This window comes from Pygocentrus nattereri, chromosome 15, assembly GCF_015220715.1.
Source record: "Pygocentrus nattereri isolate fPygNat1 chromosome 15, fPygNat1.pri, whole genome shotgun sequence".
NCBI classification, from domain to species: Eukaryota; Metazoa; Chordata; class Actinopteri; order Characiformes; family Serrasalmidae; genus Pygocentrus; species Pygocentrus nattereri.
Window position 1 is genome coordinate 31,022,921 of NC_051225.1, and position 25,678 is coordinate 31,048,598.

At 40.1% G+C, this 25,678-nt stretch overlaps 1 protein-coding gene across 3 annotated transcripts; it reads left to right on the forward strand.

Moving 5' to 3' along the window:
* The first annotated feature begins 854 nt into the window (after window positions 1–854).
* On the forward strand, window positions 855–23,827 carry tcf3b (transcription factor 3b). Of its 3 annotated transcripts, none has more exons than XM_017702297.2 (21): window positions 855–1,327; window positions 4,472–4,568; window positions 6,842–6,914; window positions 11,067–11,140; window positions 12,125–12,197; window positions 13,075–13,115; window positions 13,284–13,416; window positions 14,289–14,335; window positions 17,624–17,723; window positions 18,118–18,254; window positions 18,339–18,465; window positions 18,941–18,999; window positions 19,291–19,369; window positions 19,689–19,762; window positions 19,894–20,082; window positions 20,757–20,868; window positions 20,971–21,103; window positions 21,378–21,431; window positions 21,882–22,111; window positions 22,305–22,452; window positions 22,626–23,827. In XM_017702297.2, the coding sequence occupies exons 2-20, from the start codon at window positions 4,494–4,496 to the stop codon at window positions 22,448–22,450; spliced, it is 1,956 nt and encodes a 651-aa protein (XP_017557786.1). In that variant the 5' UTR covers window positions 855–1,327; window positions 4,472–4,493; the 3' UTR covers window positions 22,451–22,452; window positions 22,626–23,827. The 3 variants fall into 3 exon arrangements, with proteins under 3 accessions (XP_017557786.1, XP_017557785.1, XP_017557787.1); XM_017702296.2 differs by having other exon boundaries at window positions 856–1,327; window positions 19,891–20,082; XM_017702298.2 differs by lacking the exon at window positions 4,472–4,568 and having other exon boundaries at window positions 856–1,327; window positions 19,891–20,082.
* Window positions 23,828–25,678: the final 1,851 nt, after the last annotated feature.

Sequence of the window (25,678 nt, forward strand, 5' to 3'; positions counted from 1 at the left end):
TCTTGTGTGTGATTCCTGTGACCTGATTGTGAGCACGATCTAAACTGTAGTACCTAAGCGTGTCTCTCCATCCACTCTGCTTTGCTTTCTCTGGCCCTCAGGCTGCCCACCCCTCCCCCACTCTGCTCTGTTATGATCCCCCCAGTCCAGCTCTATGAATCAGCCATAGGGAGAGAAAGCGTGCTCCAGTTCTCTGGTCATGGTCACAGTTGGACCTGATTTAGCCATTCAGAAGCAAAAAAATGATTTTTGAACTTCAGGAAAAATGCTTTTGTACTTGCATATTTCTGTCACCCCTTCAGTCTTAATACAGTTCACAGATATTATGCTTAATACTGTATCATTTTAGCAAGTAATATTCAAGTCTTAATATGCTATATTCAGGCAACAATGCAATGAAATGCCCTATCTACAAGCAGTAAACAGGAAGGTAAACTTTTATCAATTTTCTATACAAATTCATTACTAAAAGCAGCAGGCTACATGGTTTGGCATTTCTTTCTTAACAAACTGTAAGCAAATTGTTCACACAGTGTTTTAAGAACATAAGTAGAACAATTTCTAGTGCAGGAGACAACGTTAACCAGAGCAATAAAATGATGTCACAAGCTGCTCTCATGCCACACGTCACTAACATGGGCGGGCGTTGGCTGAATACGCGATCTGCCATTGGCCACTATAACCGTTCATCACATTGCACGGCTCTCCCATTGGCTACTTCGCTGCGGGTTTATCTCCCCATCTCATGCTGCTCCAGTACGCGTCGCGACTTATTCCTCTACTGTCTACGTCCGCCGAAATATATAGTTCACAACGGCGGTGCTGTTTTACGATCGATTGTCAACTGTAGACAACTGCATTGTGCATTTCAATCCACCCTTCTCACTACTCTATTTGTTTCGCTTCTTAATAACAGGGCGCCGAAAGTATTGCTCCTCCTCAGAGTATTTGAAACTGGACACCGCTGGCGTTTGAGGCCCCTCTTTTCCGCGCGGAGGAATACGTTGTTGCTGCTGACAATGTGGATGGAGGTGGTTAAGATGTCTACTAGAAGAATGAATTCATCTCAATTGTAGCAACAAAAAAGAGGGGAGTCGTGAGAGAGGCTGTGTGGATACCGACTGTTTACTTTCGTGTTTTTTAAGCGTGGATTTTCTATCGAAGGATGTTTAAAGCGGAAATCGGAGACGTTTCGCGGTGATACGACGCTTTTCTCTGCGCCGAGGTTCAAATTCTCCTCTTCAAGTTTGTTTTTTTTTTCTTTCCTCCCGCTAAGAGTCAGCCTTTGCTTTATAGCCGCTGGATGTCAAACATCTGATAAAGAAAGGTGAGCAGGCTCGGTTTTACTTCTTTCTCCACTTGTTTTTGTGCGGTAGGTTATACTCTATTTACTTAAACCCCCGTTTATGTTGGGCTGGGGAGTCACTTATTGTTGTGTGTTAAACTTCCAATTTCCCCTCGAGTAAGTTTTCTTATGGGAAGTGGAGGAGGGGGGCCATGCCGGGGTTTTGTGTAGAGGGGCTGAAGTGGCCTCTAATCAGTTGTATCTCAACTCCGCAGACTCTTTTGTTCCTTTTATCAATATAAGGATTTAAGGGTTAACTTTGTTTGACTGCTATCCTGACCTAGCAGACCACTGGTTGTCACTTGCGAGTCATTTGTGAGCATCTTCAGCGTGAATTTCGGTCAGCTAAATTCGGTTTGTTCACCAACACTCACTCAGCAGAGCTGAACTCACAGCCACTTTTTTCAGCAGTCGTTAAATGACTAATAGGCAAGTCTCACATTTTTGGCAGGAAATTCCTCTTGCTCCCCCCTCTTCCCCAACCCCCACTGTCTGCTCCCTCGGCTCCATCAAATAATTTCTACGAGAAAAAGTTGACTGTCTAGCGTTGGGCGAAGGTGAAGCTGGCTTTACTCGCCAGCTTCTTATTCGACTTTTCCCGTTCCACCTTAAATAGTGCAGCAGTTACGCGCCAGAATGCAACTGCTGCACTGTTTAAGGTGGAACGGGGAAAGTCGAATTAGAAGCTGACTTTGGCAACTACGTAGATGAAGTTCATAACATGAAGAGCGAGGCTAAGCTAAACGTACCCCTCGCGCTCAGCCTGTACGTTGAAGAAAAGCTTAACTGGAGCTCCTCCTTTGATGTCTACAGTGTTGGTCATGTCTAAGTGTAGATTGTTCTCATAATGTCGTGGACAAACCGGTGCAAAAGGAAGGTTTATGACCTCTTTGCTGTTGGAAATGGTAGCTAGCTAACGGAGTAGAATGAGTTTACAACCGGGTATAAATATTTACATTGTTCCAGTCCGGGCAGCTCGCCCTGCCTGTACACAAAGAGGGGAAATGGCATTAGTTAAGAAATATCGCCACACTAAGAAAATGTTTGTTTTTTTAATGCCTAGTTTGCATTCCCTATCTTTTAAATCGTATTTCCTTCGGGTGATCCGGGCTGCACTTCCATTAAAGGGGAACTCCGCCGATTTTTCAAAATTTCTGCGTAATTAAATGGATACCGTCGACAAACCCATTCAGAGTGGTCTGGCGTGAGACGTTCAGCTGTAGAGAGCCTTACAGATTCAGATTTGTTCGTAGTGGTGGTAATGGGAACCTGACGTCTGAGGAGTTAAACGCCTCTTAAAGCTAATTCCCAGAAAGTTGGAGCATGAAATGTTTATGAATGTGCTCTCTGATTTCTGAGACGTTGTTTTACACTAGGTTTGTGATGGTTTTGGTCTGAAACGTATTTTAAGCAATTTATTTTGGTCAATTTGTGACGGAGCTATCTGTGAAAGGTTTTCTAAGGAAAAGTCGTCCCCCAACATTACATTTTTCAGATTGGCTATTATTTTACCAACATCAGCATTACATAAACAAACTCAGAAGACATGTATAGGTTCACTGGTGGTTTTCAAAGGTAAATAAATGTCTATATTTGTGTTGTCATTATGCTCCCTGGTTCCTGTCACCCCCACTGTAAAGCAATCCGAGGCTAAGTTTCTTTGCAAAGAACTGTTTCACATCAAACCTTTCTGCCAGACTTTATTTACATCTCAACCACTGAATTATATTGGAATTTTGAAAATTTGTTCTAATTTTTGTTCTTTTTATTCATTTTCCTTATCGTCCTCAATGCTGTGTTTTTCTGATAGGTTTAATAGCAGCTCAAATGGTCCTCAGTTTCAGTTCAAAAACAGCTCACCAAAACACCCCAAATACAACCAAGACATGTTTAGTGTCTGAGGTTTGCTACTTTGGCCTTGCACTGGTGGTGTCTGTCACTGAATAAGATTTTGAGTGACGCTGACATCCATTACTTCTTAGCTGCAGTAGCCTTGTAGTAAAAGTGTAGAAGCAAGCATCAGGCACCAAACATGTCTTGGTTGATCCACTGCGTTTGGGGTTGAGGGAAAAATTGTGCAAGTTTTATTTTTCGAGTAATCTGTCCTTCACGTATTGCTTTGAGCTTTTCACGAGGCTCATCAGAGCACACAGTTGAAAGGGTTTCCATCTTTCTTCAGCACTGTTATCATTGTTGAGTAAGTGATGCCATTTTGCAGAGGCAGAGCTCTTGACCTGAGAGAGAGAGAGAGGTTTTGATGGAGGCTTTTTATGTGGAAGACCACAAATTGACAGAAGAAATTCCTTCCCCTTTTGGCTTTCCACCATGTTTTTAAGTGCAAGTACTTGGTTGTGTGGAGGTCTGTTTCGCCACTCTGTTATAGGACATGCTGTCTTGAACTAGGCCTGATGACGACAAACCGTTAGTGTGATGGAAGCATAAGAATGAAGGATGTGTGCCTTAAGTTTTGTTCTAATGGGCTGTTAAAGTCCTCACTTTTGTGCTTGGGATATAACAGGGCATGGTAAACTCCGCAGCCTGTTTGCTTTAAAACCTGACTGAGCAGTGATTAAACTGTCTTCTCTTCTTATTGTGGTATAACAGTAATAGAAACATTGAAGTATGTATTTAGGTCTAGTCAGGTATATAGTTATTTTTCATTGTAATGCAAGAGACACTGTTGACAAAATAGCCTAAATTTCTCATAGATTGGCTTAGTTTTTGTTTTGCGGCAAAGCTGTGGTCCTGAACTTGTGGTGGGAGAATGATTTGCTGATGTTAGCTGATTCCAGTGGATTATAAAATGCATCTTATTTTGATTTATGCCGATTAAATCCCTCTTTTATTTATTACATATTGCCTTGGTGCAGGGAAACTTTTAATTGAGCTGCTCTGCTTATAATACAGCTGTAGATAACTTTGGGCCAGTGCAGAAGTAAAAAGCAAAACAACCGTGTAAAATTGAGCCTAGTTTGCCAGCTTGTCATCTTGATGTCCCTGATTTGACTTGTAGCATTGACAAACTTGTTAAAAAGTGGTCTTTGGTGTGCTTTTTGTCTTTTCCACTGCATTCTCCTGTCCCCAGAGTTTAGTTTTATTCACGTCAGTTAAAACTTTCTTTTACAGGGCTCTTTAAAGACGGTGGGGCATGAACAAGCAGCAGGACCACACAATGGCGGTCGAAACAGATAAGGAACTCAGCGACCTCTTGGATTTTAGTGCGGTAAGAAAAAAGAGAGAATGTGGGGGGTTGGGCCAGGAGGTGGGCCTTGGTGGTTATTGGTGAGGGAGGGTGTCTGGGGGTTTTTGGGAGTTTGGAGTTTGGTTGAGGGCGCACTAGAGAAGTTCATTACCTGATTGCTGATTGAGTCTCTGCGTTTAGATTACAAGCTTGTTGAAATGTGTATGTTCTCTGTGTTTTTTAATTGAAAGGATGTGAGTGCATGTTCCTCCATGCTGTGTCAGAATTATGATTGTCGGACCCTTTTTCACTTTGAGATGATGATGATGATGATGATGATCTTCACTCTCGGTACTTTTCCTGACAAAAGTGCTTGAATTCAAGCCATCGGCAACAGCTTTTGTTGAATGAAATTGTTAGATATGCATTCTCGGTCTAGGCAGGTACACAAAGACATTTTATCGCGTCATGCAAACATTTGCTGTCAATTTTGCCCCTAGCTGTGAGAGACGTCTATGTGGCAAGACAAGATTGTGGCAAAGAATCTCACATGGAAACTCACCTCAGTGGATGCATTGTGGAATATTTGTTATGCTCAGATTGAGCGTAATGGTCAAGGACCAGTTTGTGATTTTCTTTTCGTTATGCCTTTTGAGCATTTCTTTTAAAACCGTCCATTAGTGTAAGATTATGTTTGGAATATTGGTCATTATGACAACTGTTGGGAAAAAAACTAACAAGTGTGTTTTCAATTTGTAGGACAGTTTGCTGTGATGGAAACCTGTCTTTTTCTTTTTAGTAATATCAGGAGGTGCAAGCCTTTGAATGCTAATAAGGAAAACATTGTATAGCAACAACAGTGAGACTGCAGTCATTCCACATTTTTCATTCCAGTGAAACTGCTTAGACAGGCCTAACCTCAAGAGATTTGCTGGCTATATATATTAGAGACTCTGCTCTGTCATCAGGTTTACTGTAGTTTACAGATGCAAAATGAGGAAACTTGGGTTAGCAAAGCTTACCTGCTATTAATGTTCACTTAATCACACTAAAACTTTTGGAGACTTGACATACAGTATTAGATTCTAGCCCTGAACATTTTAGGATGACACTGAATTCACTGTTCATTCAAACAGATAGGGCGCCCTGACTTATTCCTGTAATGGCAGAGATGTGAGTGAGTAAACCTAGTAGAAAATGTGGGTTGTGTTTGGTCACGCATCATGACCAAATTAGCATTGTTTTGCTTTGACATCATGAGCTGAATGAAGTGGAAGATTTTGAAGTGTGAAAGCCACTTATTCTCTAATGTGAAAGACGCTAATTTTCTTTTTAAACTTTCACAGTTGGAGTAATACATGGTTATTTCTTTTTTTGAGGTTTTTGAGTGTTTAAGTGCTTTGCCCAAGGGCTTCATGTCAGTGATTACAGTAAGGGCAAAGACATTAGTACCTGTCGCCCTCTGGAAGGATCCTTTTGGCCAACCAACTGAGATACTTACTAGCATTTCTTTTCTTCAGTGACATTGCTTTTCCCAATAAAACTGTGCTATTCTGTAAAAGTACTGTAATATGTAAATCCTGGTTTTGTCAGCTAAAACACTTCATCAGTGTTGGTTGATTTGGAGATGTAATAAAATAAAACATTTTTACGCACAGGCTTTATGTTGTGGGTGAGTAAATATGCACATTTTGAGGTAAATTGGTGGTAAATTGTTTTATTGGTTCTCTAAACTTTAGTAATAGACAGTGTCATCTTTAAATGAATAAATTTCTTGCATGAGAACATTTAACTGACATTGGAGCTTAAAAACACTAACATTGTGGCTAAAGCTAACTATGCTTGAAGGAACCAAGGAAAGGGTAATAAGTTATGGCCGTAAGCCTTCGGCTTTGGCCCAGTTCATGGATAATCAGTTCACGTCAGTTGTGGGGAAGACGATACTTATTTTAATAAAAACACTGCTGTCACCAATGTTTTATGTCTAAATGTTATACATTTAAATACATGTAATCAGTTATAGAAATGCAAATATATTCTCCATAGTGTCCAAGCATCAGTTCATTCATAGTCTTTGTATGCCCGTGTGCATACGTGTGTGTGTGTGTGCGTGCTGATTACACAGGGGTCTTCATTAATCAAATGATGTAACATAATATTGCCAAATACATTGCTTTTTTTTAAGCAAGCAAGCAAACAAACACACAAATAAATAGGTCTATAATTCGAGATCTGTGTCTTGCTCTGTTGTTTGAGTGTACCTGTTGATTTAGGCCTCTGTGTTACATTGTTTCTGTGTCCTTTCTTTGCTCTAGATGTTTGCGCCCCCTGTGGCCAATGGAAAGAACAGGCCAACCACACTTGCCAGCAGTCAGTTTGGTGGCTCAGGTAAGATTGTTTTCTCTGCCACCTCAAAATATTATCCAGTTGTTTCTGTCTTTTTCTCTTTTGTATAATATTAACAGTGCGCATATATGTATGTGTATGTGTATGTGTCTATCCCTCAACATGCTGCATAACTTGAGATTGTTGTTTGAAGTTGAAAGGTCAATTTAAGGGCCCTTCTTTGAACTTTTTTTTTGACCTCGTTTACTTCCCATTCCTTGTGTTTACTCTCGTCATTGGTGAGCCTGGCACCACATCACATGGTTCTGCAACCTTAGAGCTGTGCTAAGAACTTGAGGTGTCCTTGCATTTCTCCCAGACTTTCTCAGGCATGTGTGCTTTTCTCCCTATCGACACACCAAACATCTCCCTGAATAAGAACAGTCTGAGAACAAAGGGTTAAATGAAGGACTTATGGTCTCCAAACGATTCCCCCACCCCACGGCGTAAAACACTCCTCCCCCTGAACAACAGAGCACTTTCTCCCCCCACCGACTTGCAGGAAACGGCTCTGCTCAGAAACAAAGCCTCCTCCATACCCCTTACTATCTCTGGGGCTCCCTACAAGCACAGCGTGAAGATAGCACAGGACACTCTGAGAAAGATCAGTGGAATATTTCTCAGTTTGGGGCTTACTTAAATGACATTTACTTAATGGCGACAAACTAATCTCTCAGTTTGAGGTTGTGTCATGAGAGTTACCGGTTGATACCAGGGTGACCTAGCTGCATATACATGTCCGGGGTTGATAAGAGATAGTAAACAGGTTGTTGTAAAAAGTCATTTAAGATGCTGCAAATTACAGACATAGAAAATCAGACAACAGCAGCATAATTTGCAAAATGTTTGTCCTTCACAACAGCAACATTTTAATGTTCAGGTACAGTTTTGTACCTTATCACCTGGTGACAAAAGCCTGCAAAGAAAGCGGCACACCTGATTCTAGATCAACCATAATTTGTTTAGCGATAGGCATTAGTAGACCAGTTTTTCTGATACAAATACTTTGCATTTTCATCCTGAGCAAGACATGTCTGCAGAATAATTTGAACATCCTTCATTGGAGATGGTTTGGAGAGAATTTATTAAAAGTTATTGAAAAAAGTACACATAGACAAAAATCTGATGGCACTAGCATCATGTTTGCTGAAATGCCTCATGACGGCAAGATGTCTTTATACATCAGTCTGTTTTGCTTCTTATTTCATAGTGACAAAAGTCTGCAAAGAAAACAGCACACTTGATCTGGGATCTATCATCTTTTCATAGGATGTTTACAAACCTGTTGACAAATAGCATTATTATAATGTTGGCAGCTGGTTTTATGTGTGGAATGGAGTAGAACATTCTAGAACAGTGTGATTGGGCTGAAAACCTTTCTAGAGCAGTGTGAAAGATGGAAAACATTCTGGAGTCTCCCAATAGACTCCCAATGCAACCCAATGTTTCGGTTTGTTGGATAACTTTGGGTCGTTGTGCTCTGGTCTTGAGAAATGAATAACGTCTTGGAAGAAGTAATGGCCTTCCAGTTTGCATCTGTTCCTCAGGACAAAAGTGCTCGGAAGGGTGCTAATTGCATTAAACCCTTGCTCCCCCTCCACAGTGTGTTGGTGGAGAGTCATCTTTGCGGGAGAGCTTCACCCTGAGGGGGCTCAGCCAGGCGTCCTCTCGCTCACCTCCACAGCTGCCTGTCTCGTCACCCGCTGAGGCCGGCGTTAAGACAGGACAGAGCCCATTTCCCTCTTTCTCACACCCTGCCATCCTATTACACATTCGTACACCTAAACTCCTACAACTGCAGGCTTGTTCAGTAACTACTATATTATACTAACTCTAGTAACTACTGTAAAACTAATGTTATTTATGTACTGGGACAAACTAAAATCTGGGCCCACAGATAGGTCCATGCAGCTTAACTGCTTAAAGAAAAGTACTGGTTTCTAGTTTCATGCTTTGCTCTGGCCAGATTCAGAGGATACTTTGGCTGCTGGGTGATTGTCTTTGTTTCCTTTCTTCTCCAAATTAGATTTAGCATTTGTTCTGATTGTTTAGGTGTAAGAATTTGATCTTAAAGTGTTGTCAGGGGTTTTGGGTGTTTTTCTGCTTCTCAAACTCTCAAGCCATCACCAAGTCTAGTTAGGCTTACCAGAACGGATGTTTATCATTTACATGTTTAGTCATGCAAGACATGGTAAGCACACGCTGAAACTGAGTGAATGATTAGAAAAGCTTGTGGTGCAGTCTGCTTTCCTGTATTCATTGCTTAACAAGACTGCACATAGGGCTGGGTTATATTGGGGAAAATATAATAATTTTGAAACATTTTTCAAGATGCACAGTATATATTTAGTTTTTCTGAAGTTTTCTAAGCTTTAACAGAAATCAAAATCTATCAGTACAATGATTACAGTAATTACAAACAATATGTTACCCATCCTGGTCTACACTAAACCCAATTAAACAGGATCAGTTGTGCTCTTTTTGCTGGTCAGCACTCTAGACAGACAATACTGATACATACATACTCAGAAAAGAATATCATCATGATAAATATTATGTTGCCCAGTCCTATGTGTGTCATTTATTTTTGTATTTACTGCAGAATTACAGCAATTTTGTTGTCATAAACTGTTTCCTTTTCATTTTTAGACTTCAGCTTGTCAAAGCATTTATTTTTTTTTGCAAGTCTTAAAATTTGACTGGTTTTGGGGGACAGTTATCATTTCTAGAAAGTTAAGGGAAAAGTATTTACATTGGGCTACACAGTATATGTTCATTAATTATTATTCTGATGTTGTGTTACTGGTGTCTCAGAAAGCTGCAATACATAAATGAGCCCTTAAGGCAGTAACAATGGTTTTTACTGCATGCTATGAACATCTTGACCACAGTTTTAAAAATGTGGGTGGTTATAACATTCATTTAATCCAAAAAAAGTAAATTATTTTAATCAAAAGTAGTCCAGGACAGTTTTTAACTGTGTGACGTTATCTAGCAGTATATGTTAATCATGAGAGTTTTGTCCATTGTGAAGCCCTAGTCCAATTAACTTTGAGTATTTAGAGGTTCTCCACAGACCAGCACTCTTTAACTTCTATAGAGCTGCCAAAGATCTGCCATAGCTGCCCGTGAAAGCCTAAATTCAGCCCCCTGTGATGCTCAACCTTCTTATGACATTGCTGCTCCCTCTGAATCTGACTTTCCATTCCTTCATGTTCCCACCTAAAATGATTTTTATATGGCAGTTTCTTTCACGAGGCCAGTCGGTGCCCGCTTCATTTGCCATGCTGCCTGCGTAGGCTTCATAGATCACGGCTGTCAGCGTGGATGTCGCTATTTGCACTGCTTTGTTAGCTTCATCACTCATGCTCAGCCTTCAGCCGCCGCACTTGCCGAGACCCCCTCTTCCCTCACACATTTTTAATTAGACCTTCAAAAAAAAAAATCAAAAGGAGAATATGAATATTCATAAAGCAACTGCATTAATATGCACAATTATGCAAATCAGCATGCAATTAAGCTGTGTGTCTCTAGAGAGCTTTGCGAGCATTAAGGCATAAGACAGGGAGAGAAAGGAGAGGCTTAGAGGAAATTTCTGCTCTGTATACTTTAAAAATTCTCTCATGGTGCTTTTGGAAACCGATACGTTGAAGCATTTCTCAGCCTTCTATATGTGAAGCTTAAGTGACTGAAAGCATTGCATAGGTGTCCATATTAAGCACTGAAACCTCTTTTCTATTCTCCCTATTAGACGGCGTTGCCAAACCCATGCTAATGCTATTATAGCAATTCTTTGATCTGTTGTTTTCCCCTCTCCCCTTTTCCATAGTTTTTTCATCCTAATGAGATCCTAATGAACGAATGGTCTCTTTATGGTCACGGATGTTGAGGCTTGCTGAAAGACATGGGTTATTAGTGCGGTGTGATGCCTTGGGATGAGATCCATTGCTTTGGCCTTTGAGGCTGCAGCTCCTGTAATCGGAGCTCCACCAACCAAATGTCAAAAGAAGCCCATGTGAATACACACAGAAGGAACTTGTGTTTTTTTTTTTTTTTTTTTTTTTTTTTGGTTTTTTTTTTTTTTTTTCCTCTTGAATCTCTGAGCTTCTCTTTACCGTCTGTCACTAACTCTCCTGGTGTTAATGTGCGTTACAGGCTTGGAAGAGCGCAGCAGTTCCAGTCCTTGGGCTGCTGGAGAGCAGGGCAGCCCTTCATTCAACCAGGAGCGGGTACGTATGAGCCCAAGACAGCAAATTCATTCACTTGTAAAAATAGAGGGATACTTCATCAGTAGTCATTACAGCTGAGCGATGTGGCAGAAATGCAATATTCAGCACTTAGTGTGTGTGTGTGTGTGTGTGTGTGTGTGTGTGTGTGTGTGTGTGTGTGTGTGTATGTGTATATTATATTCATTTATATTTTTAAACACACACACAATGCGGCACTGCATGTTTTTACAAACACGCTTTGAATCACCCTGTACAACCTGAAATAATAATTTAGGTTTTGTCTGAGACTTTTGACTCTCTTGTATTATCTTGCATATTAACTTCACATGCATGGTCTCATAATGAAGATTTGGCTCATTGCAAAGTCAGAAATTCGTTTATAACATTGTACTGATGAAGATTTGATGACAGTAGTAGTTGTTTCACTTACATCCTCTGAAGTGTTGACTGAATTCTCTTTCAGTGCACTTCACCAGGTTCATCTGCTGTCTGGTCTCCAAATCCCTAAAACCTGCATAGTATAACTTAAAGTGTGACACTGCACATCAGAGTTAAAGCTATGCACATGAGCACTTTTCTAATTCTGTTGTTCTTCACACCAGCTTTGTCAGAAAATAACTGTTTCAGATGGATACGCTTTTAACAGTATAAAATGTGATAATAAGTGAAAATTGTCAGATATTTGGTTGGTTTGACAGTGTTTTGTAGTCCAAAAAAGAACTGGAAGAATATGGTTTAATATAAAATGCATGTCTTAAAATCCTCAATTACCAACGTTGCTTTAAAAAAAAAAATCATCTTTTGGAATTGAAACCTTTGATTATAAAACACATAATATAGGAGGTATATAGACTTTTGAAGAAAAAAATATCTGATTGGTACTCTGTATTGGCCAATATACTTTGTTCAGAAATTGATAATGGGAGGGAAAAAGTCATATTGGCACATCACTGTTATTTATATTTATAATTTTTTCTTTTTCAGAGTTATGTCGAAGGCTCACACTACAGCGAGCATGATGGGCTGTCTTCCCCATTCCTTAGCTCAGGGATCGGCGGTGGGTTTTACGTCTTGAGTTTTGTGTGTGTGCGTGTATGTCTGTGTGTATGTGTGTATTTGTCTGTTCTGGTGATGCTAAGGCCACTGAGGCAGAAACTCTCCCTTGGGTTTAGACCAACAGTGGCTCTTTGTAGCTGAGCACTGCTCCAGCTTTAGTGGGGGGAGGGCTCACACACAACCTCCACGCAGTGGTATTGCTTTTTCTCACCATTATTGTTCACGTTCAGGGTATGCTTCATAACTTGTCATCACAACAGAATGAATCATAACAAAATGAATCATTTCTATATATGAAGAAGGTTGCAGTAACTGACAGCATTGCAAAGCTGTAAATGCTTAACATGGAAACCACTTTCTGTTCTCCCTGTGAAACACTACTGTTTAATGTTAAAATGTTTTTTTAAAAAAAAAAAAAGGCTTCTCAAGTTAATCTCTTTCTGCCACATTTCGATCACCGCAGTCGATTACCACAGTTAATGTTGGCATGTTTCCCTGTCCATAGTAGCAGAACAGAAAACCAGTTGACTCAAAACTCATTTATAATAGAAGTTGCTTTAGCACCTGCCCATGAACTTCTTTAACAAGTGCATTTGAGTAAAGATTGAATTTCAGATTAGATTGAGAAACACTGGGGTGTTTTTTTTAATGCTGTTATGGTTATGATCTCTGTATGTTGATGCTATCCAGCAAAAAAAAAAAAAGAAATCTGTCTCTCTTTGTATTTTTCTACGTTTTGAACACTGCATCTGTCCTTGTGAGAGTTTAGTAATGACTGGACCAATAGAAATGCTTGTGTGTGTGTGTGTGTGTGTGTGTGTTTGTGTGTGTGTGTGTGTGTGTGTATGTTAAATTTTTTTTTTTCTTTTCCTTTCCAGGAAAAAGTGAAAGGGAACCATATTCTTCGTTTGGTGCCCAGGTAAGATAAAGCAGTACATCAGGGATCAGTCTGGTGTGAGGTTGTTATTATTATTATTATTATTATTATTATTATTATTATTTATTTTATTTTTTTTAAGTTAAAAACTCCATTATGGTTGATCTGTTCGGTAATATTTCTGTGTTCTGTTCTCTTCTGTCCTTGTAGTCGGGGTTCATGCCCTCAGACATTGTGATGGCCAGTGCCGATGCCATGTCTCCCTCAGGGCTGAAGTCTGCCTCTCAGTTTTACCCCTCATACACCAGCAATCCCCGCAGACGCCCTCCAGATGGAAACATTGGTACGAGCTATTCCAGTCCAGCTGTTAAACTCTCAAATGAGTGTCCTGGCTCTGAAATTTGTAAACATCTAGCTTTTCAAAATGTTTTTAATACAAATTAGCATGTTTTTTATTACTTTGGAATACCTAAATATTCACAACTACCCTAGTTTATTTAGAGGAAAATAATATCATACATCTGAATTAGAGGTGCATGATTTTATCAGAGCATATTTGCTTGGTAGGTATATTGGTAGTGGACACGTTTAGATTTGACCACTATTTGACACTATCAACCTGATGTTTAATGTGTTTATTGTTCTTTAGAAGAGAAGAAGGTTTATGCGATACTGGGCTGTAGCACAAAAAAATATTTTTTAAAGTTTATTGCTTTAGTAACTTCAAATCTATCTAATTCTAATCTGAGTAGATTCAATCCCTATTTCTGCGTTTTATAAATGTATATTTATCTGCATTAGCAGGTATGTACATAAGAAAAATCACTATCAGCCCAGAATTCCTATATTGATGCATCTTTTGTTTAAATATTTGTGACTGTGTTTGTGAAAGTTACTTTGGGAATAATGCCAAAGGCCACACGTTATCTTCATGTTTTGACCTCAGCATTCAAGTCTTTTTGGTGACCACCTGAAAATGAGCTTATCTTGTTATTAAGGCAAGAGGTTGCTCTTCAACCCAAGCATGGCACTGTGGTGGAGTATTGTAATACAGCATTAGTTTTTTTAAAGTTAGCAGGATCATTGCTGGCATTCTTCTAGCCTTACTGAAAAGTAACTGTGAGAAAAATGTTGGGTGTCCCGTGCATTTTTATAGGCAATGTAGTTGTGTGGAAAACTTCCATCTGACAGATTTGTGACCATTTTCTGTTCTAGACACTCAGCCAAAAAAGATTCGGAAGCCTCCAGGACTACCATCATCTGTAAGTATAACCCTGTGGGCAACCTTCTTTAAACACCCACCCCCACCTCTCACTGAACATGTTCAGCATCAGTAGTTTTGAGACAGGAGTCATGCACTTACACTGTTTAACAAAACCTCAGGTCCACAGTGAAGTGCTGTGTGCAATAGTTTGGCTACAGCTTTAGTGTTTTTGTGTTTGTTGAATAAAAAGCGTGAGCATGAATTGGTGTAAATAATTGCTAATCTTTAATGCTCTGTAAACCTTTTATGCATGCATAAGGTAACCAGGAAAGATCCATATTTTGAAAAAGTTGATCCAGCAATTTTCTGGTCCAAGGACTTGTAAGATTTCCAGACTTTCATCCATTTTGAGTTATGTGTTTAGCAGAATTGGTAAATAAATGCCTCTTGGCAGGCATGAGGAAAATACCCCTGTTGTGAAGCAACATATTTAAACAAAGTCAGTGCAGGTCTTTTTCTCACTCCTACAGAAATGCACTTTCAACAGTCAAGGCTGCTTGTTGTAGCCAAAATAAAGACACAGTGCACAAACAGGAAACTGGAAATTGTGATTGATGGTTAAACTAATCAAAAGCTACTTGGCAAGAGTTTCTCTTTTATTGGTTTCCAAGGCTAAAACTGGATATGGTTTAATGATGTATGGTAATAATTTTGGCGTTGTAGCTTGTTGTAAGTGTTGTCATAGTCTTAAAGCCAAAAGAACTCCCCACGTGCCCTCCAGACAGCCCTCCCCCCATACTCCATCCCTCTGTTGACCTATGCCTGACCACACAACATTGTCTTTCTCTCGGTATTGCTACGAGTAGCGGGTCCACTTTCTGCACCCCATTTTTCTTCTTTCTTTCTTTTCGACCCCCCCCCCTTTTTTTTTTCTTCTACCGCCCTCCCTTGCAAACCTGTCTGAGCTCAGATTAATAGCTGCTGATGATCCTAAGCCCCCTTTCCCCTCCCCTCCCTTTTTGGAGCCCCTGCTCTGCTTGGGCTGGGTCTGCTAGGTAACTTCCTGTAGCTCAAACCATCCCCCATCCCAACAGTGCTGTAATACCTTAATGCCTGTGCTGAGTCCTCTAAGGCAGTAAGTGGGCTCTTGCAAAAGAGGAGTTCTGGACACTGGCTGTTCCACCATTTTTTGAGAGTGTGTAATGTAAATGTCTATAGCAGGCTCATGCTTCAGGAGTTAATTAGGCCTTTTGTCAGGCCTTTATTAAGGCTTTTCGGCAGTTTGAATGTTTACACAGAACTCTTACTGTTTTTGATGTGTTACTTTCCTTTGTCCTCTGTAGGTTTGTTTTTCCTTTGTCGTGTGTGTTGGTCTACAGTGTCCTTGTGAGTTTTTATTTTAAAACACAAACAAGCAAAAAAAAACACCTTTACAAGATTAAAGAACAATCTGTCTTTTTGAGTTTTTTTGGGGGGAGCAAAGGAAGTGTCTCATTTTTCTCTTTGCAACCTCTTTTTCTCTGGCTTCCACGTGATCAAGCCAGTCTATTTTTCTCCACTTTTTTCCCCTCCTTCAGCAAGACCTCTCCCCTCGCTGCTTCTCACCACCTCCCTCCCCCTTCCCTTTGCTCCTCTCCTTCTCCCCTCCCTCTCTCCCTCCACCCTCTCCTCTCCTCTCTTCAGCCCAGCTGCCTGTGGAGTTGGACTGGCTCCAGGAGCAGGCAGATGGCTCTGTAATTAGAAGTGCATCTCTCCATTCCCTTCCCACTTCTCCCTGTTAAATCAAATTACAGGAAAAAGAGAAATATCAGTTTGCTGGATTTGTCAGTTCTCCGCTGGGCTTCAAACGACCCCCTCCTGGTACACATGTACATGTGTGCAATTTTATACACAGTCATACATGGCAGTGGCAAGAGTGCATGGTGGCCTATCATGTCAGCATGATCATTTGCGTGTGCTGGTATGCAGTTGCTCTTGTTGGGCGTGCTTCAGAATACAATGCTACATCTTAAATGCAAGATTTAATGGGCCTGTATCTGACATTTTTCTTTTATTTTTATTATTATTTGTTATGATGATGTTGTGTATTTATGTAATGAAAAGGCCACAATTGTTTCTTACTTGACATGTTCCAACCTTTCTGTATTCCTTAGAATGAAACAGGTGGTTTTTATTACTGTGTCTTTAAGAGAGTGAATGGACTGTGTTCTGATTGGCTGCTCTGTATTGTGCCTCATTCAAAAACAGTCTGGATTGAAACTCTCCTTTTAACTTCAGTGTCAGTGGGTAGCTAAAATGCTGTAGACTGAATAGGTGAACATGCACAAATTCTTCTGTTTCATGTCATTGCGAAAATGATTTATTCAAAACGGACCGTTTCCGCAGCTTAGTTTCTATATGTGGATTCTATGGACTAGGAAGTGAGTGTTTTGCTTTAAAACTTGAATAGTGTTTACATGCTGCACCAAACTCTCTTATTTAAATAAGGTCTTCGAAAATGATGGGCTCATGATTCTGTAGAAGCTGAAACCACAAGCTCTTTCAGCTTCCTCTATATTTATAGGATGGTGTTTAACTTATTTCACTTAAACGTGTTTCAGTTTACTTAACTTGAGAACACAATCCCAAATAACTCTTTTGCAAATATGAATTCTTCAAAGTGTATAATTGCATAAACTATAATTTATACACTTCTCACACTGTTAACCGTACAGTGTTCATGTACTTCATAATCATAGTCTACTTCAGTGCTTAAAAACTGCATAACACAGTTTTTACATCTTTAATATAAATTCTAGGTAATTTTGTGTTTTGTATAGGTTATGATTCTCAAAAATGGGATCACAAGATGAAATAGGTGCCGTAGATGTAGAGAATGCTTTGCGTGATCCTCTATCACGGTAGACACTGAGGGTGCTTGATTTGGATGAGCTCTGAGAGATGGTGCCCTTTTGTGCGCGCCCACCCTCTCTCGCTCTTGGCTCGTGGGGGAGAGAGAGAGGATGCACAGACTGTGCCACAACACGGCTGTGGCTCCTTTCCCAGCATGCTCTGTTCCCAGTCCCTGCCACTTTAGCTGAGGGGGCACTGCGGAAACACTCGCACACGTCATTAGCACAATAAATAAATAAATAAAATAAATCTGGAAGTCCTTGACAAACTCTCCGGGTACTTTTTTTTTTTTTTTTTTTTTTTTCCCTTTTTTTTTTCCTCCTCAATGCTGAATAGCTGAAGCATGCACAGCTGTGCAGATAATACTGTTTAGGTTTTTATTGTTTGTTCCCTTGAAGTGCAGATGCTGTTAGGTGCTTTAATATGTGTTGTTTTCTTTTTTCTTTTTGTCCAGGTCTATGCCTCCACATCTGGTGATGAGTATCCTCGGGACAGTGTAGGATATCCAGGCTCCAAAACGGATCCAGTGTACCCCGGCTCTTTCTACGTGCAAGGTACGTGCTTTTTGAGAAGTTAATGGAATTGTTGTATCCTCTGTTTTAAGTGTTGTTGTGGTGGTTGTTCATGTTTAACCCCATTTGAAAAATGCAGCTGCCCTTTACACTGTGTAAACAATTAATGACCAGTAAATCAATAGAAGTGGTCTGAAAATGTTTGGAATATTATTTTGTTGCCTTAACATGCATTAAAATTATGAACTTCTCTTACGGAGTAATAGTTTTTCAGACGTTTTACCCCAGCACTGATATGTATACATGTTTCTGCTGTAAATATTGAAATCACTTGTGTAATTTCTATAATCTATGAATGTTTTTTAAAAATTATGTATTTGAGGAGTTTACTGTGGTCTCTAAAGGTCACATCCATCCTCTCCTTTTGTTAACACAGAGAGCCTGCACCCATCCTCTGACCCCTGGGCATCCTCTGGACCTTTAGGCCAGTCAGGCTACTCAGCCATGCTGGGAAACTCTCCCCACATCAGCCAGCCTGGCTCCTTTACTGCCATTAATCCACAGGACAGGGTGGTAAGTCCTTCTCCACTGGATAACTCTGTTTAACTCTTTGCTGCATCACTGTGTCTAACAAGTGACATGTGATTGTCTCTGTAGAAGCGCCAGCCGCTGCCTCTGTCCCCACAAAACTACCCTCTGCGCGGAGCTGACGTCAATGGGTTCCACTCAGGCTCTGGAGTTTACAATCACACATCCTCCATCAATGGAGCAGACAGCATTATGGGTACGACCCCTACACCATTTCTCTTTCAAATTTTTGGGCATACATTAATTGTACTGTGTCTTTAAAGTCACCATCAGTTTATATTCAAATCAGGTTTTCACAAAAGATTATTTTATTACTTTTTGGAGCTGCCGTAGACATGATATTTGTGATGGTTTTTATAACGTGCTGATTCTGATTTATTCAAGAGCCGTTCAAATCCATTGTTTTCCATAGTACACCTGCTTCATTGATGTATTTGTTTTTCTTTAAATATTCAGATGGTAAAAAGAATTGTGTAGGCTATACACATTTATGGTCTTTTCATGTAATTTGTGACTGTAAGAACATCCTAATTATTGCTTGCTTTGTTCACTGCTAAGTATAATTGCTTACGTCACGCTTACGTTTTACAGCTTGAAAGTGTTCAGAACATGTCATTGTGTTATATTTGTGATTAAATGGCAAGTAGTAAGCTGTTTACTCTCTCTCGCAGCCAGCAGAAGTTCAGCCACAGGCAGCTCGGGTGACGAGATTGGAAAGGCTCTGGCCTCGGTGAGTGAAGGTTTGGCCTTCAGGTCAATTTAGAAACTGCAGACAAAATACCTGATATTCCATATGATCTCACTACACCTCATGGATTTCACAATTATTTTTATATTTATTGTAAAATTACTTGTTGTAAATTATAAATAAATGAGTGATGAATGGGATGAAATGTTGGACAGCAGAAACCCATATTGTCTTATGCTGTTGGCTTATCACTTGGGATAGCATCACCCTCAAACTGACCACAGAGTTCTGTGTTATTATTTGAGATGTTGACAGCATGTTTATTTATTTTAGATCTACCCCTCAGACCACAACAGCAACAACTTCCCCTCCACACCTTCCACTCCTGTCGGCTCCCCCCAGGGCATTGCAGGTAGGTCACGCACACCGTTTCTCTCCACCCATGCCTGATGAGCCAGTTCATAGAATCCCTTACAACGTCACTTCAGCATTAGTTCTGTTTTTTAGTATGCATGGTTAATAGTGTTGATGAGTAAAGCCTGATCCTAAAGCAGTACTTTGATGCTTGTGAATACATGCATGGACTGTAAATGAATGGCTACTTTTGACAAAACTCTGGAGTGCCCTCTGCTGTCCCAGTGGAGGTACTACAACTTTGAAACATGTTTTATGCTTGACTACGTTTGAGGTGTTTTTTTTTTTTTTTTTTTTTTTCTTCTTCTTTTCTGCAGGTGCTTCACAGTGGCCACGATCTGCAGGCCAGACAGCTCTTTCACCTAGTTATGAAGGTGGACTACATGCACTTGTGAGTCTTTTGCATTTATTAAAAACCTAAAACATGGAATTTTGTTGTAAATAGAAGATAAATGTGTGTAGTAAAATGGTTGATGTTGGTGTGTTTGACATCTGCTTTATTCCCTCCATCCTCAACAGCAGAATAAAATGGAGGACCGTCTAGAAGAGGCCATCCATGTGTTGCGCAGTCATGCAGTTGGTGGGGCCCACTCAGAAGTGCACAGCCTGCTGAGTGCCGTATCCTCGTCCGTTCATAATGGAGCACTGGGAGGCCTCTCGCAGAACTTCCCCAGTGCTGGGCTGCCTCTGGGCAACAGACATCCTTCCATGGTAAGGATGTTTTGCTGGCAGAATGATGTCCTCACCAGACAATGTCACCATATTGTCCTGAGTAATAAATTATTTGATGTGACATTGAAATATAACTTATTTTAATGTTGTAACTAGAGAGGTTTTACTGATTTATAATTGTTCAGTACAGGGGTGTCCAGTCTTGTCTGCATAGGACTGGTGTGTTTACAGGTTGCCGTTCCGTCCAAGCAGGGTCACAACTGATCTGTTGTTTAAAGACTGAACCCAATTGATAAAAATAAGTAAAATCAGATGTGCTCCTTCTTCGTTAGAATGAAAACCTGCAGGCACACTGGTCATTCACTGCTAAGTATAAGTATTCAGGTCTAGTCTTGAAGGGTTGCGGTCAAGCACAGTTTGACAACTTACATGTGCATTAGACCACTGTAAATGGTCAAACTTTGGAGTGTGGCCCTCTTGGACCAGGGTTGAGTAACCTTGCGTTTGTACCTCATGCAAAAAAGAGCAGTGGACTATAGTGTACACAGTAGTAAACTACTACTAAGTAAAACTACAGCATAAAATCTGTTAAAATACACAATAACAGTCAAACAGTTTGCCAGCTAAAACCCAAATAGGGCTTGCACACAATGTATATTATATTACATGTCTAAGTGCTTGTTTTTGGTAATTGTTTTGGCCCATGTCCTTAGGGTGCAGGTCACCACGATGAGCCTGCATGCCTTCCTCCCAGCAGCAGCTTATTACAGACATCCCATGCCTCAGGCACCCCACAGCCTGCAGGAGCACCAGAGGGTTTCAGCAGTGAGTAGAAGTCTGATCTGACCTAACAGGCAGCTTTCAGATGTGTACCAAGCTGTTTTGTTGTGCTTTGTTTGTGGTTTGACATTGGGTTTCTGACTGTAGGTTTGCCAGAAGGCATAGCCTCAAACAGCAGTGACATCAAGAGGGAAGACAAAGAAGAGGATGAGAACTCTTCGGTGGCAGATAAGTCTGAGGAGGACAAGAAGGACACCAAAGTGTCTCGCACCAGAACAAGGCATGTGATCACTTACTGCTGATTTTGTATTTATTACCCATGCTGAATTCAAATGGATGGTGAGAAGATTGGAAAAAAGATCTTTAAAATCTTGCATGATTGGAAACTGAAGGTTTAAGTCAGACCTCCAGAAAGTATGTCAGTGTTTTGATGTGTTTTTGCGCCTCCACAAAGGGCCAAACTCGTTTAAGAAGTGTCTGGGCTTATCCCAGACACGCTGCCTCCTCTCATGGTCTTTTTCCCCTCCCCTCCCCAACTCTCACATTGTTTTCAGAAAGGAGGCGTTTTCCCTCCAGTCCCATTCAAGTGTTTCAGACCAAGGAGAAGAGTAAGTCTGTCTCCCACAATAGAATGCATTTGGGAAGCCTGAGGATCAGGCTGTTCATACTCTCTATGTGTAGGAATCAGTTTTAATGTATACGGCATATACTCATTATACTCAACACATTTCAAGCAGTTTTCAAGGGATTGTTTCCAAATGCTGGACCTTTTCTACAATTGGTGCAGACTTTTTCTTGATTTATTTATTTTTTTATAATTGATGGTGGTTAAGATAAACTCACTTGCGCTGGTGTAGGACTATGCAATAATGATTCTTTATCTTGCACTTGCTGGTTAATAATGATTCTTTATCTTGCACTTGCTGGTTAATAATGATTATTTATCTTGCACTTGCTGGTTAAACTACATCTTCTCACTTGCTGGTTAAACTACAGCATTGCCTGATTATTGAGGTAAAATAGTTTACTGTTAAGGGTAAATGTTTTTCCTCTTATAGTCAAGATGATGATGAGGACCTGCCAGCTGAGGTGAAAATGGAACGGGAGAGGGAGAGGAGGGTGGCAAACAATGCGCGAGAGCGTCTGCGCGTGCGTGACATTAACGAGGCCTTCAAAGAGCTTGGCCGCATGTGTCAGCTGCACCTGAGCACGGACAAACCGCAGACCAAGCTGCTCATCCTTCATCAGGCTGTCAATGTCATTCTCAACCTGGAGCAGCAAGTGCGGGGTCAGTACTGTCAACCGGTTTGTGCCTGCAAAATAAAGGGCTATTTTTATTTTCCAAAGTTGATGTTGCGGTTATAAAATTATTACTTAAAGTATACTGTAATAAGCATTTATGTAGTTATTTTTGAGCACAGTGTATCTCTGACAAGATCTGTTTTCTATCCTTTTGCCCTTCTCTCTCTGCTTTCCTTCAGAGCGCAATCTAAACCCCAAGGCTGCATGTCTGAAGCGGCGGGAAGAAGAAAAAGTGTCTGGTGTGGTGGGTGACTCTCAAATGCAGCTGTCAGGAGCCCACCCTGCTCTGGGAGGAGATGGGCACAATCCCGTCAGTCATATATGATGGTAGGTCTACAGATGTTGTTTCTACAAGGTCTTTACTTTCAATTTCAAACATAATAGACCCTATACTTGTGTTTTTGCACTGTGCAGAATGAAATAAAACCTCATTTTTCTAGAGTTTTGCTTCTCTTTGCATTATGTGGGAAAGACTCCTAAATTAAACTTTTGTCTTGCAGATCCAGCAGTTTTCTTGGCTCATGGAAGAAGTGGCCTTTTTTATCTCTTCCCTCATCCTCTTCAGAGTGCATGTGCGCACACATGCATATATAGACATGGAAAGTGTATCTATGAAATGTAAGAGGTGCATCTTCACACATCCAGAAACACACGAGTACTGCCAAAACTGACACAGCCCATTTTACCGCACTCCTGACCATGATTACCAGCGTAAATGTGAAGAACTCTTTCTCTGTATTTTTTTTTTTTTCTTTTGTACTTTTCTGCTTCCATGAAATGATGGAACACAGGGATAGTTGTGTTGTATCCGCTATGGACTTTCCCCACCCCACTGCTGAGAGTGAGAGGAGAAAAAAAAACTTAGAAATGTCTGAATTTAATCAAGGATTTGTGCCTAATTGTTACATTTTATAAGAGACATTGAAGCAAATTGCTTACTTGTGTGGAACAAATCTGTCTGGGAGTTGCTTGTATATGAGCAATGTTTAATGTAGCTTGGCATTCCCTACTTAAAGGTACAGTCTTACATGTGTTGTGAAACCAAACCCATGTGACGTGGGAGAGAACCTGTGGTGCTTTTGGGGACTACATATCCCACCATGCCCTGGTTCTGTGGTGGGAAGAAAGCTCACAGACCAGCTGAACTCATTGGACTCTAGTGAGATGAATATTTTCCATCCAGGCTGATTTTCAGTCTTGACGCGCTCTTCACATTTTTTTTTTTTTTTTTTTTTATTTTATTTTAAAGAGTTGTGAGACCATACACGGCTCTCAACATTTCACTGGCCACTGCCAGTAAGAGTAAACACGCAGCTCATGAATTAGTTCGGAAGGTGTCGGTCTACTCACTTGCAAGTATTTGGTACGTTTCTATGAAATAATTTCCTTTAGATCGCTTCTTTTCCCTCTGACACCAGCTTGCGGTGTGTCAACCTCATTATTCCTCCTTGTTTCTACTGTTCTTCGCTCCTATTTAAACCCACAGTGTCAGGCATCTCGGCCTCTTGTCAGCAACGTGAGACATGCTTGCCCTGTCTGCCATTACAGATGAGGGCACTCTAAAACTGGCAGAATAAAAACCTGACGGTTCTCTCTCTCATCTTTTTGTCCTTCCAAAAATGTGTACCACCGAGATGAATGTTTCAGTAGAGGGCAGAAAATTATCTCCTTTGAAGAGGGGCATCTTTTTCACATAGTGACCCACTCTCACTGATTGTTGCCAAAAGACTGAAGCCTCGTACATATGTCCACCTCGCACATGCATAAAGGATATTATTTCAACTTGAGCAAAACATAAGAATATATATAGATATAAATATATATATTTTTGGTTAGTATATACATTGTAGATTTTTAAATAAAAAACAAAAAATTACCACTATTAGTTTGAAGTGCAGAAAGTATATTGTGCAAGTGAGAGAGCAGGGACAAGTAAGATGAATTGAGTGGAGAAGTCCATTTTCAAAACGGCCCCAGATTGTTTGCATAATGTTCAATTCAGGTCCATTCTATTCAGCTATGCTCCACCACCTCAACACGTGGACAATGTTTGTACTTGTAACGTTTACTCAGTATTTTGCTGTGCTTAGGTTTCATTTAGTTCTCCTGTCACAAAGGATGTGAAGGAGCGCATTGATTCTAATGTTTGAGAGTGCTTGGAGGCCTGTTATGTCAAAGCGTTTGATTTTTGTATGTTATTGATAGCTGAAATTCTTTCCTTTCATTAGGGAAGGTGGGTAACACAGTATGCCACTGTCTAATTACAGTTCCCTTCATATTGAAATGTTCTTATGGAATGACACAGCAACTATTGCCCAACTTTGTTTCAGTTTTGACTAAGGAACACATTATGCAACTGGGTTTTGAATGTACATTCAAATATAGATTATATTCTTGTTTGCTATACACTAAATTACTGCCAGTTCAGTTCATATTAATTTTATTTCATTTCACAATATATATATATATATATATATATATATCCGTTTCTGGAAAAATGTTATTTTGTGTAATAACATGGTTGGTTTGGTATATGTAAGATAAGTGTTAATTCCTTAAACGTATGCTGACAGTGGCCGTGTCAACAATTATAGACGTGTCCATAATGGGCACCATAATGACGCACCGTCAACTACCAATATTAGTTTTCAAAAAGAGATTGTTGTGCATATCAGTTACTGGAAAAATACATATAATTGACCTTTTTGAACATTTGCAATGTGGCCTTTTCACTCTCCAGACTCATATTGAGAGTGGTGCCTTATCAGTGCCTGAATTATTTTTTCTCTTTTAAATTTTTTTTTAACTGTCTTTAATTATTCAAAGTAAAGGCACGCCTATGAAGTTTCTCAACTGACATCTTTCATTTTTAAGGAAAAAAAGGAATCAACCTTTCCATAAAGTTGTACATTTATAATTAGGCCTTTTTTGTGTGTTTTGTGAGTAATCTATGGACTCATCTTTTTGCTTACTTGTATAACCTTTTTTTCCTTGTCTTGTCACATACTTTCCTGTTTGCTTAGCTCTGATGCTGTTTGGTTCTGAAGATATTCTGGTTTCTGTTTTGAAGTCCCCACTGTCTAAAAAGCACATCAAAACATGGGAGACGATTCTTCCATGAAGAGTTTAAACACTAGACTGTTAGCAGTATTCTTTACCACCAGCCAAAAAGGCCCCTTCATAGACATGTCTTAGAAATGTCTCCCTCTTTATAGGAGTTTCTGTCCAGCAGTCAGCACAGACTGTTGAAAACTAAGATTTTGGTTCAGATTTTTTTTTAGAAATACTGAAGCTATCGGACTTCTTTAAATGGTAAAGCTGACAAATCTTTTTTTTTTTTTTTGGTAAATGCATTAGGCGAGCTTGCTCTGTCCCACTACACTTGCTGCCAGAATTAGCTCAGAGAAGATCATCACTGCATCTTCCATTAAACCCATATGAAGCTTTTAAAGCACTGTTTACTGATCTGGTCCCACATGTGAGACACATTATAGCTAAGTAGAGAGAGCGAGAAAGATATTTGTAGAGGGCAGTGCTTCAGTCTGACTTTGAA